The 18,945-nt window shown below is 47.4% G+C and overlaps 1 protein-coding gene across 3 annotated transcripts in view; it reads right to left on the reverse strand.

The window, feature by feature from the left end:
* The window catches only part of SLC25A38 (solute carrier family 25 member 38), a 193,420-nt gene that overhangs the window by 51,305 nt on the left and 123,170 nt on the right, over positions 1–18,945 (reverse strand). For all 3 annotated transcript variants that reach the window (XM_088481222.1, XM_088481223.1, XM_088481226.1), the window contains exon 5: positions 14,515–14,678. In XM_088481222.1, coding sequence (XP_088337348.1) covers positions 14,515–14,678 — 164 coding nt within the window. The remainder of the gene's footprint in view (positions 1–14,514; positions 14,679–18,945) is intronic.

An 18,945-nucleotide genomic window follows, 5' to 3' on the forward strand; every position in this document is an offset into this window, starting at 1 on the left:
CACACTTGGATATTGCTGGTCTTTTGCAGTGTGCTGTGGGAACATTTTTACTCTTTTTCTTGTCTAGATTAAACTCCTCCCTTTACATACACCTGTGAAAGACCACTAAGTTGATCTGAGCAGCCACTATCCTATATTACTGTTTTAAGAGGCATGGATGGGACCAGCATTTGGAGGGTGTGCTGGTTCCTGTAGTGCCATTTGGAGGCTTTTGGAGTACCTTCAGGTGAGTTGGATCTCAATAAGATATATTAATGTATGTGCGATTATCATTAGCATAACAGTATTAAATTATATGACCCAAAGTGGGTGCTATTATAATGTAGCATTTGGGACCACCGGTAAAGAGACGCATTGACACGGCCCAGATTGCTTAAACACATCTTTGCAAATTATATGCAACAAAGATCTTTAGATTTGCATTATCATATAGTATTCAACAGTCACACAGTCACACCTTTCAGTTTGAAAAATTAGAATTTTATTGTGCTTTTAAAATAAATATTAAAAACCATTAATATTGTGTTCATGAATAAATAAGAATAGTTTTTAATTTATCTATTTAGTACTGTATTTCTCACATCATTTTGTACCATTTGGGTAAGTTCTTACCATAGCTCATATTTTCTACTTCAGGGTCCATAGGGTATCCACAGGATACCTTGGGGATGTCCCAAAGCAGTATCCTTCAAGGGTGGGGACGCTCCTGTGCTGAGTGGAGACTGCGTCGCCCGAAGGAAGCATCCTGAGAGGCGTAGGTATCAAAAGTATAATACCGTACGAAAGTATGGACAGATGACCACGTGGCCGCCTTGCAAAGCTGAACAGCTGAGGCGCCACATCGAGCTGCCCACGAAGGACCCACAGACCTAGTGGAATGAGCCTTAACAGAAGATGGAACAGGAAGGCCCTCGTGAGCAAAAGCTTCAGAGGTAGCCAGTCGAATCCATCCTGCCAATGTTTCTTTAGTGGCAGGCCAAGCTCTTTTATGGAAGCCATAAAGGACAAACAAAGAGTCTGACTTCCAATAGACAGAAGTGCGGTCCACATAGATTTTCAAGGCCCGCACCACATCCAAGGTGGCCTCACCAACCGAAAGGTCCGGTGAAGTAAACGATGGTACAATAATTTCGTCGTTGATATGGAATCTAGATACCACCTTTGGAAGAAACCCAGGACGAGTGCGCAGCACAGCCCTGTTTCTATGAAAAATTAGAAATGGAGGTCTACATGAGAGAGCTCCCAATTCCGAAACCCTTCTGGCCGAATCAATAGCCAGAAGGAATACAGTCTTAATGGTTAGCCATTTCAAATCCACTGAGCCCAGTGGTTCAAATGGCAGTCCCTGAAGAGTCTTCAAGACCACAGCCAGATCCCATGGTGTCACAGGTGGAACAAAGGGAGGCTGAATAAGAAGCACCCTTGCATAAAGGTGCAGACATCAGAAAGTATAGCAATCCCACGATGGAACCACACTGAAAGTGCAGACACCTGTACCTTCAGGGAAGCTAGGCGAAGACCCTGGTCTAAACCCGCCTGTAGGAAGGCCAGAACCCTGGACAATCTGAACACCTGAGGAGCATAACCTCTAGTGCGACACCACTGGAAGAAAGCCCGCCACACTCTATGGTAGATGTTGGCAGATGAAGGCTTCCGAGCTCTCAGCATGGTGTTGACCACCGAACTGGAGAGACCTCTGGATCTCAAGAGGGCAGTCTCAATAGCAACGCCGTCAAAGACAGCCGACTCAGGTCCGGATGAAGGCAAGGACCCCGAGATAGCAGGTCCTGACGTTGAGGCAACAACAGCGGAGTGTCCACTAACAGACTCTGAAGATCCGTGTACCAGTGCCGCCTGGGCCACGCTGGAGCAATCAGCAGTAGCGTGCCGCCTTCTTGCTTGAATTTGCGTATCACTCGAGGAAGAACAGAGGGAAGAGGTACGCATACTGGAAGGTCCACTTGACCGCCAGAGCATCCACTAGACAAGCCTTTGCATCTCTTGTTCTTGACCCGAACATTGGCAGTTTGTTGTTGTGTCGTGAGGCCATGAGATCTATCTCTGGAAGGCCCCACTTGTTCACCAGTCTCTTCACCTCCTGGTGAAGAGACCACTCTCCGGGATGCACATCTTGACGGCTGAGAAAGTCTGCTTCCCAGTTGAGAACTCCTGGTATGAACACTGCTGATATTGCGGGGAGATACTTTTCCGCCCATACTAGAATGCGGGACACCTCTGTCAGAGCCGCCTGACTGCGAGTCCCTCCTTGGCGGTTTATGTATGCCACCTTGGTGGCGTTGTCCGACTGTACCTGCACAGGTTTACCCTGCAGGACCTGTGTTGCTTGCTGGAGAGCCTTGAATACTGCCCGCAGTTCCAATATGTTTATTGGAAGAGCAGCTTCTACCGATGTCCACCTTTCCTGAAAGAAGTGTGGACCCATCACCGCTCCCCAGCCTCGGAGACTGGCATCCGTCGTCAGAATGGCCCAGTCTGCATTCCAAAAGGGGCGCCCCTTGTTCAGGTGAGCCGTCTGTAGCCACCAGGCCAGAGATAATCGCACCTCCGGGGAAAGCACCATAGTCTGTGTCTTTATCCTTTGGGGCGACCCATTCCATCCGGAAAGGATCAGCTTCTGCAGAGGTCTTGAGTGAAACTGGAAAAACTCCACCATGTTGAACATGGATACCATGGATCCCAGTAACCTCATTGACGAGTGAATAGACACCCGGCGACTCTGCAGGCAAAGACGGACCTTTGCCTGTAACGCAGAGATCTTTTCTCCAGTCACCAAGATCCTCTGATGTTGGGAATCCAACAGAGCTCCTAGATGGAGCATCCTCTGTGATGGTACCAGGGAGGACCAATTTATCAGCCAGCCGAGAGACTGCAATACAGACTGTTGCAGATGGCGCTGAAGTTTCTCTGAGGAGTCCGCCAGTAACAGGAGATCGTCCAGATAGGGTAACAGGCGGACTCCCTGCAACCGCAGGTGGGCTGCCATGGTGGCCATAACTTTGGTGAACACCCGAGGTGCTGTAGCCAGACCGAAGGGCAGAGCCCGAAACTGGAAGTGGTCCTTGCCCAATGCAAATCTGAGGAAGCACTGGTGTGCTGTGACAATAGGGATATGCAGGTAAGCATCCTGAATATCCAGCGACACCATGAAATCCCTAGGTTCCATTGCTAAAATAATGGAACGCAGGGTCTCCATCCTGAACCGAGGAACCCTCAGAAATTTGTTGAGGGATTTGAGGTTGAGTATTGGCCGGTAGGACCCATTGGGTTTCTGCACCAGAAAAAGATTGGAGTAATACCCCAATCCCTTCTGAGACAAAAGGAACTGGCACTATAACTCCATTCTGGAGCATCGAGTGCATTACCTTCTTGAGTTCCCGGGCCTTGTCCTGATTGGACGGAAGGCCCATGGTGAAAAACCGGCTGGGAGGCCTCCTGCGGAAGGAGAGGGCGTACCCCTGATAGACCACTTCTCTGACCCATGTGTCTGAAGTGGTCAGACACCAGCTTTGGGCGAATTTCAGAAGTCGGCATCCCACTTTGAGGTCCCCCAAAGAGAGGCCCGTCCCGTCAGGCCGAAGGTTTGTCATTGGACTTGGGAGTGGGACGTCTGGTACTCCAGGCCTGCTTCCTGGGCTTTGCAGGTTTCTTGGCGGCAGTCCTCCTAGGAAAGGACTGTACCCTGGGTCTGTTCTGCGTTCTGTGGGGTCGAAAGGACGAAGAACCCGCTCCTGATGGGACAGTAGTGGAAGACAGACACGCAGACTTAGCTGCTGCCGAAGTATCCACAATTTTGTATAGATCAGGGCCAAACAGCACTTCTCCATTGAAGGGTAACCCCTCCAAACCCTTTTTGGAATCAGCATTCACCTTCCAAGAACGCAGCCACAGGATACGACGAGCCACCACTGCTGCCTAGGAGATCTTGGACGCCATGAGGCCCATATCTAAAGCTGCCTCATTAATGAAGGTAGCTGAGTCCCTTAAATTGCCCACTAACTCCACCTGTTCAGGTGACGAGTCTGGGTCCAGGGATGCCTCCATGGTATCAGCCCAGTGCTCCATAGCTCTTGCCACCCATCACAAGGCCAAAGCCGGTCAGGACACGCCTCCTGCAAGGGAATAAATCATTTTCAAACATATTTCTACCCTGCAATCCGTTGGATCCTTTAAGGAGGACATAGAGGGCATAGGCAACGTAGCACTCTTTACTAGACTTGTGAATCCACTTGTAGCGGGTTATCCCATTTTGCAAAATAATTATCTGCAAAAGGGTATGCCACCGCAAACCATCTAGGGGGCTGGTAACGCTTACCCGGCGTTTTCCACGCCTCCTCTAAATGATCCACTAGCTGATCAGATAGGGGAAACACCGCAGCATCACTTTTAATATCCTTGAAAAGGCATATTTTGATTTAGCTACAGGAGGAGAGTCATCCTCAATAACCAAGGCCATGCGCACCGCACGTATGAGCCATCATCTGTCGTCACAGCATCCTGATCTTGATGAGTTGCAGCTGACGCTTCTGCGCCCGCACAGACGACTCGCTCTGTAACACCTCTGATAGCTGTTGTACTGAGGTAGACAGTGAATTAGCCCACGCAGGATCATGGATGACCTGAGGGGGCGACAACAGTAAACTCTGAGGTACTATTAACTGTTTAGGAAACCCCAGCATAGGGTACGACACCATAGTCTGCTGTGAGACCCCCATCTGGGGACACGCAGGGGTTGTCGTTAACTGGCCCACCAGGATAGTAAGTGCCGTAGCAAAACAAGCCCATGGTAGCTCCTGCACAGGTGTAGTGACAGAAGTCGGCCGTGCCAACCGCAGGCACGCCTTACATAATCCATCACCCTCTGCCAATGGTACCTTGCATACAGTACACTTAGGCGGAATGGGAAAATCGTGCTCACTGTCAGACATACTGAGTGTGTGACCCGGAGCTGTATCTGACCACCGCACTTCACAACAAGTTGTATAGTGAGGTATAAATCCCCCTTGCAACACCGCAAGAGCTTGTTAGCAGAGAAGAAGAAAGGGATAGGGAAAATAGCTGACAGTATGTGAAAGTGAAAGTAACAGACAGCAGCGCTAGCCCAAAGTCACATACAATGCAGAATATTGAAAACCCTGCAGTATCTGCACTTCATTAACTAACCAGACCTCAGCCTGGTAGGAAACAGCGCTGCATACACTGACCTTGCACCGGAGGAGAGGTATGCAGGGGGACCCAGACCACGATGCCCGCGTTAACAGCTTCCAGCAGCGTTTGTATTAAAATGGCCACCGAGGAGCAGAGGGAGGGCTGGTCCGGGGGCGGAGCGCATGCAGATGCCTAACCACCTTGTGGAGAGGCCGTGTGCAGCGGGGGAGGCGCCGGCTACTTAGCAGGGAAAGCGTGCTCCCCTGGCATGCATTTAACCCCTGGGACGCTGGACATTTACTGTTTCTATCCAGTCCTCAGTCCCAGGGGGTAGTGGAAAGCGCAGGGATAAGTAGCCTGGTTCCACACTGCAGCCAGTCCCCAGGGAGCCCCCTGCCTGAGGACTAAGGACTGTGCTATTTGGCTGGGACCCACCGAGGGACCTTGCCGCTTACCTGAACCCCCGTAAATCCGGCCACAGTCCGGGCAACTGGGGCCACTGCTAGCTGTGACCCCAGTCACCCACCAGCATCCCCGGATCAGTACCGGCGTTCTGGTACCAGCGGGGTGTAGGAGCGACGACATGGACGTCAGTACAGACTGTCCATGTTGTCTGCTCGTTAGATTTGCAGCCACAGCTGCATTGAAGAACTTCAGGGACCGTGCAGACCCCCACTCTGTACGGTGCATCCGACTTGGGCCAGGCACCGACGAAAACTGAGTGCCTGAGGCTCGGGGGCGGGGTATAGGAGAGGGACCCCAGTGCATCCTAGGAGGATGGAGAAGTTTTTAACTCTGTGGTGCCTGGATGTCTGCCGCCATCGCCTATACCCCAATGTATCCTGTGGATACCCTATGGACCCTGAAGTAGAAATGAGTGTTTGTTATGATGCAACAAAACCATTTCAAAAGACTGCACTGATAAATATGATATGCGACACTTGTATATATGTGGGTGGGAAAGTATTCAATTACACGCGAAAAGCCGAGATCCACGAAAAAGTATCGCCGATTGAGTCTTTTCGCCTGTCGGAAACTTATTCCGTATTCAATTCCAAATACTTTTCACGTACACAGAAAGTCAATGCAATGTAATAGGCGAAAAAGATTCCCCTGTGAATAGCAGGAGAAAAGAAGTGCTACATATTTTTATTTTGGGGTGAAAAGATGGGGAAATCACTCAGAACCCTTGGGACAGCCCCACAAAGGACAACTGTGTTAAAAAATATGAGATATGGTAAGAACTTACCCTTGTTATCTCTATTTCTACGAAGTCCATAGGGTTCCACAGGATACCTTGGGGTATAGGCGATGGCGGCAGACATCCAGGCACCACAGAGTTAAATTTTCAGCCTCCCAGGATGCACTGGGGTCCCTCTCCTATACCCCGCCCCCGAGCCTCAGGCCACTCAGTTTCGTAACAAGCCATAGGCCGGAGCAGGAGCAAAAGAGAGAGAGAAGAAAGTCTGGAACACACAAGAATCACATTCTCACCAGAAGGAGACAGAGAAACCGGTGACCAGATCAAAGCCCATCTGCAGTACAGGTGCGACAGGGCGGGAGTCCTGTGGAACCCTATGGACTTGGTAGAAATAGAGATAACAAGGGTAAGTTCTTACCATATCTCATATTTTCCACTTCAGGGTCCATAGGGTATCCACAGGATACCTTGGGGATATCCCAAAGCAGTATCCTTTAAGGGTGGGGACGCTCCTGTGCTGTAAGGAGAATCCGCCGCCCGAAGGAAGCATCCTGAGAGGCGAAGGTATCAAAAACATAATACCTTACAAAAATATGGACAGATGACCACGTGGCTGCCAATCACCGCTGAAGCGCCACGTCGAGCTGCCCACGAAGGACCCACAGACGTAGTGGAAGAGCTTTAAAAGAGGATGGAACAGGTAGACCTGTGAATCCATCCTGCCAAAGTTAGCGCAGTGGCAGGCCAACCTATTTTATGGAGACCAGAAAGGACAAAACCGAGAGTCTGATTTCTTAAATGGACTGGTACGGTCAACTTAAATTCTTATAGCCCGTACCACATCCAAAGAGGCCTCACCAGCAGAAAGGACTGGGGAAGTAAAGGCAGGTACTATAATTTCCTCATTGATGTGGAAACTAGACACCACCGTAGGTACAAAACCAGGACAAGTGCGAAGCACTGCCCTGTTCCTAGGAAAGATCAGAAAGAGGGAGATCTACATGACAGAGCCCCCCATTCTGAGATCCTACCGGCCAAATCAATGGCCAGAAGGAATACATTCCTAGCCATAAGCCATTTGAAGTCCACTGAGCCCAGTGGATCAAATGGCGGTCCTCAGAGAGCCCTAAAGACCACAGCCAAATCCCAAGGAGCCACAGGAGGAACAAAGGGATGCTGAATATAATGTATACCCTGCACAAAGGTGCGGACATCAGGAAGAGTAGCAATCCTACGATGAAACCAACAGGGCAGAAACCTGCACCTTCAGGTAAGCAAGGCGAAGACCGTTATCTAAGCCCACCTGTAGGAAAGCCAACACTCTGGATATCCGGAATACCCGAGGAGCAGAGCCTGTAGGGCGACACAACTGAAAGAAAGTATGCCATACCTGATGGTAAATTCTTGCAGATAAAATCTTCCGAGCTCTTAGCATGGACATAGGCCCTGTTAACTATAGAGCTGGAAAAAACTCCTAGACCTTAAGAGGGCAGTCTCCACCGCCACACCGGCAAGGACAGACAACCCAGGTCTGGGTATCAGCCAGGATCCTGAGACAACAGGTCTGGTCGTAGAGGTAACCGCTTCGGAGTGTTAACTGAAACACTCCAAAGATCTGAGTAATAGTGCCGTCTGGTCCACGCACGAGCTATCAGCAGGAGCGCGCCTCCTTCTTGCTATTACTGGAGGAAGATGGGATAACGGAGGGACGAGGTACACAACATGGAAGGTCCACTGGACCAACATACGTCTACCATAAGAGTCTCATCTCTGAAAGGCTCCACTTGTTCACCAGAAGATTGAACACCTCCTGATGAAGAGGACATTTCCCTGAATGCATGTCCTGACGGATGGGAAAGCCTGCTTTGCATCTGAGGATTTCTGAATGAACACTGCCGATGACGGCAGGGATATAGCCTTCCACCCAAGCCAGAATTCGAGACACCACTGTTAGTGTCGCCCGACTTCGGGAACCACCTAGGCGGTTTACATAAGCCATCATGATGACGTTGTCAGACCGTACCTGCACGGTATTTCCGTGGAGGACCTGTCCTGCATGCTGGAGAACCGTGAATACTGCTCAGAGTTCTCAGATGTTTATGGAAAGCGCAAAAACTACTGGAGTCCACCTGTCCTGGAACAAGTGTGGACCCGTCACTGCTTCCCAGCCACGGATACTGGCGTCCGTTGTCAGAAGGACCCGGTACGCAATCCCAAAGGGGGTGCCCTTTGTTTAGGTAAGCTTTCCGCAGCCACCAGGCCAGAGAAAGACAAACCTTCGGGGAAAGCACTATTGACTTTATCCTATGGGGCAACCCATCCCATCCGGAGAGGATCAATTTTTCTAGAGGTTCAGAGTGACACTGGGTACTCTCCACCATGTCGAACAGCGACACCCTGGAACCCAGGAACCACATTGCCGAGTGAATAGACACTCGGCGACTCTGCAGGCAACTGCGTACCTTTGCCTGTAATGCAGAGATCTTTTCCTCAATCACAAAGATCCTCAGATGTTGGGATATTGAGCATCCTCTGTGAAGAATCAGAGAGGACCATTTCCAGTGTATCAGTCAGCCCTAACGTAGCAACACAGATATTGTCCGTTGCAGATGGCACTGAAGTATCTCTGGAGACTCTGGTAACACCAGGAGGTCGCCCGGATTGGGTAACAAGCGGACCCCCTGCATCTGCAGGTGGGCTGCCATAACTTCCATGACCCTGGTAAAACTGGAAATGCTTATCGACCACTGCAAACCTGAGGAAAAACACTGGTGTTCAAAGAAAATAGGGACATTCAGGTAGTCACCCTGAATATATCCAACGACACCACAAAATTCCCAGGCTCCATTGAATGATGGAATGCAGGGTCCCCCTCCTGAACCAAGGAGCCCTTAAGAATTTGTTGAAGGATTCGAGGTTGAGGATGTCCAGGTATAACTCCTGCCTGTAGCATAGAGTGTAACACCCTCAAAAATTACAGAGCCTTGTCTTGAATTGACAGAAGACCTGTAATGAAAAACCGTCTGAGAGGCTTTTACCGGGAGGAGAGGACATACATTCAAGAAAATACTTCTTACCCCAGTGTCCGTGGAGGTCAGACACCAGCACTGGGCGAACTGGAGAAACCTGCCTCCAACTCTGGGGTCCCCCGAGAGGAGGCCCGTCCTGTGAGGCTGAAGGCTTATGGTCCAACTTGGGAGTAGGACGTCTTGTAATCCAAGCCTGTTCTTATGGCTGAGCAGATTTCCTGGCTACTAACTGTCTTGGAAAGCTATATTTTAGACTTACCCTAGCCTCAAAGGGCCAAAAAAACAAAATCCCAGACCCCGATGGGACTGTAGCCGATGGCAGACAGGCAGACGTAGCTGCTGCATGCGGGGCCACAATTGTGTCCAGATGAGGGCCAAACAGGACCTGTCCCGTAAAAGGCAAAGCATTCCAAATGGAATCTGCGTCCGCTTTCCAAGAGCGCAACCACAGGGAGCGGCGAGCCGCTACTGCTGCCGAGCCGCTACTGCTGCCGAGGAGATTCTGGAAAGGAGTAGGCTATATGTAAGACTGTCTCATTATGAACGTGGCTAGGTCTCTGAGAATTTGCCACTATCCACCTGCTCCGCTGGAGAGTCAGTGTGCAGAGATCCAGTTACCTACCCAGCGCTCCATGAATCTGGCCCCCCAGCACACGGTCATAGCCGGCCTGGAAGCCCCTCCAGCAAGGGAATAATTGGCTTTTAGATATATTTGCACCTTGCAATGTGTAACCTCCTTCAAGGAGGACCTGGAGGGCATGGGCCACGTAACACTCCTCACTAGGCGCGTAACATGAGAATCTACCCTTAAAAAGGTAACTCCCATTCGGAAAAATTATTATCCGCAAAGGGGTATGCAAAAGGTCAACCGTTGTTGAGGCTGGAACCGCTTACCCGGATTTTCCACGCCTCCTCTAAATGATCCACCTGACCAGATAGAGGAATTACAGTGGCAACACCCTTATCCTTAAAGAAGGCATAGTTGGATTTAGCCACGGGGGATATGTAATAACCAAAGCCACACGGACTGCCCGTATAAGGCCAGGTATATAGACTTTAGACCCAGACTACGCCTCCTTTGCACTAAGGGGCTCGTGTCTGAAAAAGTCAATAATGTCACAGTCATCAGACGTCATGTCTTTACCCGTCTGAGACCCGAAAGGCTGTTTAGAAGGCCGAAATGGTGACTCCCCCTGCAAAACGTCCATCAGGTGCTATACCACTTGGACAATAAATTCACCCACACAGGCTCCTGCGAGACCTGGGGGGGCGAAAAACAGGATACACTGGGGTACCATCAACTGCCCAGGGACCCCTTGTGATGAGACCACCACTCTCTGCGATAACCCCTACGGGGAAACGCAGGGAGCGTTGCCCACCAGGGCTGTAAGCATCTTAGCCAGCCGAGGGCGGTCCCTTTTTTGTGCAGGCACAGTGACAGAAATGGGGCGTGATATATAATACAACATGCCCTCCATAAACCCTCAGCGTCTACATATCCCTCCGCTAACTGCACATGATATCAGTACATTATAGCTGGAAGAGGATATCCTCGTTCACCTTCAGACATGAGGATTGTGAACGGAGCGTATGTGACCTCCCACACAGAAAAAACACGTTTACTGTGAGGTAATAAACACCCTGCGACACCGCACCGCAAGGGCTGTAGCAGAAGAACAGGGATAGGAAAAAGGGCTGACAGTCAGAAATGAAAGTACAGGCAAACAGCGCTAGCATTTAAGTCACATACAATGCACAGATAACATCCTGCATTACAAGCACTGCGATCAACTACACAGACCAGAGCCTGGTAGGAAACAGTGCTGCATACACTGAACTAATTGAAGGAGAGGTATGCGGGGGACCCGGACCGCAATGGCACCTGTAACAGCTTCCAGCAGCGTTTGTCATTCCCAACACATGTAGTGAGAAAATGGCCACCGAGGAGCAGAGAGGAGGCGGGCCCGGGGGAGGAGCGCTGACACAGCCCGCTCAGACCGCTGTGGAATGGCACTGTGCAGCGGGGGAGACGCCGGCTGTGAGACAGGGAAGGCGTTCTCCCCTGGCTTGCTATTAACCCCTGGGACGCCGCGCTGTACCGCACATGCTGCGGTCCGCTGTCCCTGGTGGTCTAGTGGAAGGCGCAGGATCAGTACCTGGCCCCACGCGCAGCCGGTCCCCAGGGAGCCCCCTGCCTGGGGACCAAAAAGGACTGTGTTACCGGCGGGTGCCCACCGCGGGACCCCGCCGCTTACCTTGTCCCCCGTGCATCCGGCCACAGTCCAGGTAGCCGGGGTCACCGCTAGCTGTGACCCCAGCTACCAACCAGCATCCCCGGATTGGTACCGGCGTTCTGGTACCGGCGGGGTGTAGGAGTGACAGCATGGACGTCAATACTGACTGTCCTATGCTGGAGCACTCTAGTTGTGCAGCCACAGCTGCGAAGAAATCTTCAGGGGCCTTGAAAAGACCCCCCTCTGTACGGTGCGACTGGTCCGGCCAGGCACCGACGAAAACTGAGTGGCCTGAGGCTCGGGGGCGGGGTATAGGAGAGGGACCCCAGTGCATCCTGGGAGGCTGAAAATTTAACTCTGTGGTGCCTGGATGTCTGCCGCCATCGCCTATACCCCAAGGTATCCTGTGGATACCCTATGGACCCTTAAGTAGAAAATTCCAGGAAAAAACCGCCCCTAAAAAGTATTTTCATTTTGGGGGTGAAAAATCACAAAGTGGGGGGACAACTTCGCAAACTAGAGAAATAAGGTTCTGGGGGTGCTCTGAAGGGGTCAAGTGTTTTTGGGATTGCAGGTGCTTGCATGAGGGAGGAATTTCGCCTTTATTAAAACTTCACTTCAGAGACATTAAACTATGCTTGCACCCATTTTCAGATACCCCAAATTTGCCAGGACTACTACTTTTCTCCAAAATCCCCCTTCCTTATGCCATTCTTCACCACTTGTGCAAAGACGCTAATTAGAGGCTATTGTACCAACTTAAGTACCCCAAACAGTTTTATTAGGACTAATCGGGCACTACTACATTGATTCCCAATGTTTCTGCATCTTTTTGGAGGGTTCAGGCTGATTTTCCTGATTCTGACACCACTTTCCGCCTGTTCCGACTTTGTATGTCGCCGTTTCAAGTCTTTTGGAATTGTATACGGCGAATAGCGGAGATGCGCCCGATAAGTTTCTGCGGTCAAAAGACACGATGTAGGCGAAAAGTCCGGCAGGCGGAACTTTATCGCGGGTGCTAAACTAATTGAATATGGCCTTCAGTTGCATATCAAATTAATCAGTGCAGCCTCGTGAAGCATCCAATTGCGACTAAGATACATTTTCGGGAAAAAAGACGCTACACCAGTCACTTGGGCCACAAGGCTTATCGAGGCTAGGTGTATAAGGACACATCGGTTCTACCTAAACATATGATATTGGATAATAAGGTCTTCCGGTGGGCAGTCCTTCCTGCTAGCTGCAACTTATCAAAGCTCCCTGCAGGTTCTTGAATTTTGGCCCAACTCCACCGGACTAAAGCCACGTATCCACTAGTAGACATGGAAACGACAGCACGATTATGACATTGTAATCGTGCTGTCGTTTTCATGTCTAGTGATGTGCCTAGACTGAACTCGTTCAGTCTAGGCACATCCATCATCCCTGCACATGCTGAATTTGACGGGATCGTCAGGTTGACGAGCATGTAAGGGCGATGATAGATGTCGGAAATGACCAGCGGGCACGCGCATCGCTGGTCGTTTCCGACCAAAACATGCCCAATGCATACACGATATCGTTCAATCGCTTGGTAAAATCGCTAAGTGGATACCCCCCTTTACACAACCCTTGATCACCACATCATCAAGCCAACCAGGTACACATAAAATGTCAGATTCTGTGTGCCTGGGGCCACAGCCACCGCTGGAATCTATCCTCATGGGTGCAAGGCGCTAATCTTTACCAGGGCTATCAGTTCAGCTGGTGCTCTCCAACAGCACTTCATTAAGTGACCTCAGCCGACCCGTGTCTGTGCCGCTTGCCCCACTAAGGGCTGTGCCAAGGCCCCGATGGGAGTGTTATTAGGAACCTTGGAGGCAAGTTGCAATATGTACAAAAGCATCTTTAGGAAATTTCTGATTCTGTTTTCACTACACTATACCCCATTGAGGTGACCTACTATAATGCTGGCTACACACTAGACGATGTGTGCACCCAGTGACAGGATGAAGTGATGGAGCGATATATTGCGCCATCCGTACAAACTGAACGATGCAGTGAAGGACGGCACGATGCGTCTTTCCATGCTGCATTTAGCAGCATGGTGTTGTTCATTCTATAGTCACATCTGCTGTGCAGCACAGCAGATGAGATGATGCAATGAATGACCCACGGGCACGCACAATCAGGGATACACACTATGCGATCCGCACGATCTATCGTTCCGATACGGAGCGATATATCGTGCAATGGATCGCTTATTACAGTATGTATACCCAGCTTTCGTCTCCCCTCATATTACCTGAACCACATTCCTAAGGCCTGGCTGCTATACCAGTCAGCATGGAAAAGTTTGTGGCAAAGCAACAACGCGGTGCAAGTGGCTGCCATTCCGTTAAACCTAAGGTCAAAACTACACCTGCTTCAGTCCCTGTCAGACCCCTTCCTTGACACCTGCTCAGAATTTGTGTCCAAAGTGCAAAAATTTCTGAAATTCTCTCTTCATTACTAGAAAAAGAGCTGATGGATTTGGAAGAAAATAAGGACTTTTAAAGAGGGTAGGGCTGATTTTTTTCTTTTCATTTAGCTACATTATGTTAGGAATTTAACTCCCCAGACCAAGATGACCCTTAGGGCCACTGTTCAGTTGACATCTTGGCATAACCGTATGACGCTGGCTACAGGCTCTTCTCCATTTTGATTCCTGAAAACATGGGTCTATTCCCAACCTTAGTTTGTTCTTTATTCTCTACACTAGATTTTTTCGTTGGAAAATACTTAAAATAGGTTTACCAGGACAGGTCTGATTTTCCGTGTCACCTGCTGGGTGACATATGCTATACATATTTATGTGATGTGAATAAGAAATAATAAAGACACAAATTAACCTTCAGCATGTTACCTGATAAATGCAGCGTGCAGCTTGGCCAGTCCAGCAGTACCTCTCACGTGAGAGCTGTATATGGGTCTTTATGACATCAGCAGGCTGGGTAGTTATAGATGCCAGGATACCAGCCATGATGCCACAACAGAAATTTGTTAGGGGAATAAATGTGTTCATATTATCTGCAGGAAACAAAAACAAACAATTTACTTTCATAAGTTGTAGATTACATAACACTTCTCAACAGCCATTTTGCATCTGACATGATGTGTGCAGAATCCAAATATACCACCAGAAATTTGAGATCCTGTAATGTTTTTGAGGTGTTTTGAAAAATGTAAATAAACATTTTTAGTATTTAATCACAGTAAGTGTCTGGGAAGACTCCCTTCTTCAGGTTATGCATCCTGTCCAGACCCTTTATCTCATCAGAATCCCCTTACTCATTCTCCTCCATGTGATGATCCTGAGGCAGAACCCTCCTCTTAGCGCTAGATGCCATGTTGCTTGCTGGATCCTATCCCAGCTCCCGGCTGGTGTGCAGAGGGGGAAGTAAGCAGGAAACTTCCCGGTCTGTACAATGACCATTATTAACAGGGGGTTTTCTCACAGTGGGCGGCTTTGTGATGGAGACTCAGTCTCTCTGTCCCAGCACTTTGGCTGATGACCATAAGGACATATGTGGCCCTCACACTAGTAAGTGACCAGTAGAAGTGCCCATTTTTCCTTTGTTTTCATTTCTCTATTTTAAATCAGTGGTATTCTTTTCTTGTATTTGTTTTTTCATATCTTCGGGAGTACATATTTTGCTCTGTTTGAAGTAATGGTAGCTGGTAAAAGTTGTGGCTGGCAAATATATGCGGGAAGTTCACAACAAAATTAAATAAAAAGTCAAAGAAAGCCTATTAGCGCCTTGATGTAGAAAGTATATAAAAATGTATTTTAACGGTGTTCTTGGTGACCAGGATAAAATCTTGCATAACCTGCGCAACTAATCTGACAGAATGTTAGAAAGAAAACTGCCATATGATGCAGTTTGCTGTCCCAATAATATGGTGTGAGCCTAAAGACCACTGTACTTATTTTTGTCTAACTAGTATTGCTTGACATTCTAGCAGAAATAAGAACACTATCAAATAGCTCGAAATGTTTTCAGCGCTATAACCTATGCCTCATGGAGAAAGGCTGCCAGTTCCTGTACCTCATGTTTTACCGTCGGGGACATCAGAGGAAAGAGTCACAAGATGCAGAAATTACAGCAGAGTATCACCCCAAAATAATTAAATGATTTGGTTCACGACTTGAAACTGTCAAACAACAAGCCAAACTTTTGGGTTCTAGGCTACAACAGTGGAACCTTCTGGCTCAAGGTACAACAATTGAAAAAGTTTTAGAACAATAAACTTTTCTTTGGCCACACTGTTTTGAAAAGAAAAATTCAATGTGTGTGTGTACTGATGTTGACGGTTTCATGATTGAGTTTGGTTTTCAGCACAATACTATCGAGTGGTGACTATTTACTGATTCATCGAAAGTATAGTCTGAAAGCGGTGTTCCTCCATAATGTGAACAAACTCCATTCAGTGTCTTTGGTCTATGCAGTGGGCATGAAAGAATCTATGAAAGTATGGCTTGATGGGAATCAAGTAGAAGGATAATGGATAGAATCTTTGTTGTGACTTAAGGGTGGTTACACTGCTGTTAAGTTTGCAAGGTGGTTTCACAAAGTACTGCTGTTTTCTGGGTCTATGGGACAGCATAGACACTAAAAATCACTATATCACAAAGAAGCGTCCAGAAAGAGAAACCTATGTTGCTGAAAATTAGAAAGTCAAGTACATTCCATTCATTGAGCAACATAAAATAATTTTACCTCCGTTTCACATAAACTGGATAAAGAAGGCCAGGCTTTCATTTAGCTGAAGGAAAGGTTTACAAAGTTAAGCGTAGCAAAGCTAAAAAAAAAAAAGCTATATTTGTTGGCCCCCAAATAAGGAAACTGCTTACAGATTAAATATTTAACATTAAATTGATGGAAATTAAGTATGCTGCTTGGTTCACCTTCAATGCTGCTGATCTCATTTACCTAGACCAAAAGGACTTTACATTTTAACTTTTATTAACAATTACATTACGGCTACTTTGGATTGTTAGGAGTTTCTGAAGTTTAGTTTCTGCAGTTTTAAGCATTTCTGTAGATTAGCACTATATAAATAAATATGAAGAGCATATTTCAATTCTATAGAGAGATTAAATAAAATTTTTAACTTCTTACTTTTTTCAGGTATTATCCTTTATTTATATAGCGCCACACAGGTTCTGTAGCACCTTACAAGTACATAAGCAAATGATCACACAAGAAAAAATTATTAACAGTACCAAACAATGCAGGACAAGGACGTGGCTTATACACTTTGCTACATTAGCACATGAGGGAAAATATACAGTCAGGTGCATAAATATTAGGACATTGAGAGAATTTTCATATTTTGGCCTCTATTCACCACCACAATGGCTTTGAAATGAAACAAACAAGATGTGCTTTAACTGCAGACTTTCAGATTTAATTTGAGGGCACTTACATCCAAATCAGGTGAACGGTGTAGGAATTACAACGGTTTCTATATGTGCCTCCCACTTTTTAAGGGGCCAAAAGTAATGGGTCTATCAACTCAAAACTATTTCATGGACAGGTGTTGGCTAATCCCTCATTATTTCATTATCAATTAAGCAGGTAAAAGGTCTGGAGTTGATTCTAGGTGTGACATTTGCAAGCAGTTGCTGTCGACTCTCAATATGAGATCAAAAGAGCTGTCACTATCAGTGAAGCAAGCCATCACTAGGCTGAAAAATCAAAACAAACCCATCAGAGAGATAGCAAAAACTTTTAGGTGTGGCCAAATCAATTGTTTGGAACATTCTTAAAAAGAAAGAACGCACCGGAGTGCTCAGCAACACCAAAAGACCCGGAAGACCACGGAAAACAACTGTGGTGGATGACAGAAGAATTATTTCCCTGGTTAAGAAAAACCCCTTCCCAACAGTTGGCCAAATCAAGAACACTCTCCAGGAGGTAGGTGTATATGTGTCAAAGTCAACAATCAAGAGAAGACTTCACAAGAGTGAATATAGAGGGTTCACCACAAGATGTAAACCATTGGTGAGCCACAAAAACAGGAAGACCAGGTTAGAGTTTACCAAACAACATCTAAAAAAGCCATTACTGTTCTGGAACAACATCCTATGGACAGATGAGACCAAGACCAACTTGTACCAGAGTGATGGGAAGAGTATGGAGAAGGAAAGGAACTGCTCATGATCCAAAACATACCACCTCATCAGTGAAGCATGATGGTGGTAGTGTCTTGGCGTGGGCATGTATGGCTGCCAATGGAACTGGTTCCCTTGTATTTATTGATGATGTGACTGCTGACAAAAGCAGCAGAATGAATTCTGAAGTGTTTCGGGGAATATTATATGCTCATACTCAGTCAAATGCTTCAGAACTCATTGGACGGCGCTTCACAGTGCAGATGGACAATGACCCGAAGCATACTGCAAAAGCAACCAAAGAGTTTTTTAAGGCTAAAAAGTGGAATGTTATGCAATGGCCAAGTCAATCCCCTGACCTGGATCCGATTGAGCATGCATTTCACTTGATGAAGACAAAACTGAAGGGAAAATGCCCCAAGAACAAGCAGGAACTGAAGACATTTGCAGTAGAGGCCTGGCTGAGCATCATCAGGTGATGTCTATGCATTCCAGACTTCAGGCTGTAATTGCCTGCAAAGGATTTACAACAAAGTATTAAAAAGTGAGTTAGATTTAGGATTGTTTAGTTTGTCCCATAACTTTTGGCCCCTTAAAAAGTGGGAGACACATATAGAAACCGATGTAATTCCTATTCACCTGATTTGGATGTAATTACCCTCAAATTAAATCTGAAAGTCTGCAGTTAAAGCACATCTTGTTTGTTTTATTTCAAAGCCATTGTTGTGGTGAATAGAGGACAAAATATGAATATTCTGTCAATGTCCCAATATTTATGCACCTGACTGTAGCTATTACCGTTTTTGTTATGTGTGTGCGGCTAATAAATGTGATGTGAAAGAGAAAATCTGATTTTTCCACTGAATTCAGCATCCCTAAATTAGGATAAAACACATTCACATGCCAGATGCAGAGAGTTTTTTAATTTTGTTGAGTAGTATAATTATTCAGCTTGACAAGAAGCAAAAAAAAAAAACCCACCACCACACAAGTAGTTCAAGGCCTATCTTTCATAAATTTTAATTGCGTTTCTCAGGGGTTTTAGATTTCCATCCTCTAGACCAACAGTTGCCAATGCTGATGAATCCACTCATTCATAAGCATTTACATTGCACAAACCTGGTTTTTCAGACCTCACTTCAGGGGCAGAAATACATCATACAATGAAAGGCAGTCGCC

This window comes from Taudactylus pleione, unplaced genomic scaffold (genome assembly GCF_031769625.1).
Source record: "Taudactylus pleione unplaced genomic scaffold, aTauple2 ptg000266l, whole genome shotgun sequence".
In the NCBI taxonomy this organism is placed as follows: domain Eukaryota; kingdom Metazoa; phylum Chordata; class Amphibia; order Anura; family Myobatrachidae; genus Taudactylus; species Taudactylus pleione.